This window comes from Camelina sativa, chromosome 8 (assembly GCF_000633955.1).
Source record: "Camelina sativa cultivar DH55 chromosome 8, Cs, whole genome shotgun sequence".
Classification (NCBI taxonomy): domain Eukaryota; kingdom Viridiplantae; phylum Streptophyta; class Magnoliopsida; order Brassicales; family Brassicaceae; genus Camelina; species Camelina sativa.
The window spans coordinates 22,158,765-22,160,487 of NC_025692.1; the positions used below are offsets into that span (position 1 = coordinate 22,158,765).

At 39.8% G+C, this 1,723-nt stretch overlaps 1 protein-coding gene across 1 annotated transcript in view; it reads left to right on the forward strand.

Annotated features, from left to right (window-relative positions):
* The window catches only part of LOC104709810, a 4,216-nt gene extending 4,060 nt beyond the window's left edge, over positions 1-156 (forward strand). Inside the window, exon 5 of the mRNA XM_010426367.1 lies at positions 17-156. Within this exon, the coding sequence (XP_010424669.1) occupies positions 17-156 (140 nt within the window). The remainder of the gene's footprint in view (positions 1-16) is intronic.

A 1,723-nucleotide genomic window follows, 5' to 3' on the forward strand; every position in this document is an offset into this window, starting at 1 on the left:
GCTGGTGCTGGTGTAGTTGGAGGTGGTGCCGGTGGTGCAGTTGGAGGTGGTGCCGGTGGTGTAGTTGGAGGAGGTGCTACAGGTAGTGTTGGTGGCGCTGTTGGAGGTGGGGTTGGTGCCGGTGGCGCTGTTGNGCAAAGGAACAAAGGATCTTGACACCATTCTAAGTAGTGGGAGAGTGGGCAATATGAAGTGGGGACTCGGTTATCAAGGTAATGATGCCTCAACATCCACTAAGTTTGTCAAGGGCCTGAGCTCAGTGAACAAAGATGTTGCACCTACCGAACCAAAGGCACAAGTAACCGTACCATCTAAGGATAATCATCAGCAGACAAGAGGTATTCATTCTCAGAGGAGAATTCAGTCTTCTTAAAGAGCTCAGTACAGAGCTACTCCTGAGACTCACCCGTTTGCTGCATACGGTTTTGCTGGGAATCCCTATTTAGCTCAGCAGGCATATGGACCAGTCTTCAGTGTTCTTCGAAGTCGAAGGAATGGGTGTTGGTATTGTGGAAATCTCAGTCACTTTAAGGCACAGTGTTATGGGTACAACAATCGCATGTCAAGGGTTACCCAACAAGAGCCGCTGTATGTCAAGAAGAGTGATATTTACTGTAATGTAGCTCATCCTGAGGATAAATTTGGGTCTGAACAGAAGAAGTGGTATTTTGATAGTGGTTGTTCCAGACATATGATTTGGGCTCACACCAATTTGTCAGAGTTTGAGAATGTAGCTACTGGGCGTGTTACCTTTGGAGATGGAGCAAAAGGAGTAATCAAAGGTAAAGGTGTTACTGGTGGAAATACCCAACCCAATCTCAAAGATGTGTTTCTTATTGATGGTCTGAAGGCGAACCTCATCAGTGTCAGTCAGCTGTGTGATGAAGGTTTGGATGTTATTTTTACTAAGTGGGACTGCCAAGCTGTTGAACAACAAGGGTCTGTGAAACTCGAAGGCAAGCGATCTGGTAATAACTGCTATATGTGGAAATCAACAAATCATTGTTATCATGCGTCAACAGGGACACACACTGAATTGTGGCACCATAAGCTGGGTCATCTGAACATTCACACTATTCAAAAATTTGCACATCAAAAAATTGTCCGTGTGTGTAGTATGCAACAAAGGGAAACAGGTAAAAGTGTCACACAAAGCTGTTCCTGATGTTCGCACTAGACATGTCCTAGAACTAGTTCACATGGATTTCATGAATCCAATTCGTGTTCACAGTCTGAATAATAATCCTTTTACTATTAGGAGTTTTAGTTTATTGTAAACTTTTCTTTTTATATTTTTTACACGTGCGAAAATCTTAATAGATTTGATATGTAGCGATCATATATGTATTACTAACCTAAAATTTTTAGTTTGTTCGATAATTTTATTAAAATCTCTTCTTACACATGTCAAAAAAATTAACACATATCGCAAGTTACTAAATTTTGAAAACCAAACTTTACATAATAAGATTTGAGATGGTAATCAATCCATTGCAGTTATCTAAACATTTGAATACAAATTCATATATAACAAATTAATCTTAAAATATTCATTGTGAAATCTTCCGTTTTAAAAACGCAGTTTGATTGTAATGTGAAACCTTGTGTGTCACGCGTTTGTGATAGTAAAACCCTTTTGACCTTGTGAAACATAAATATCCAAAAAAAAAAGGCACTAACTAAAATAGCATAATGATATATGGAAGTGCGTATTGGCGGGAGG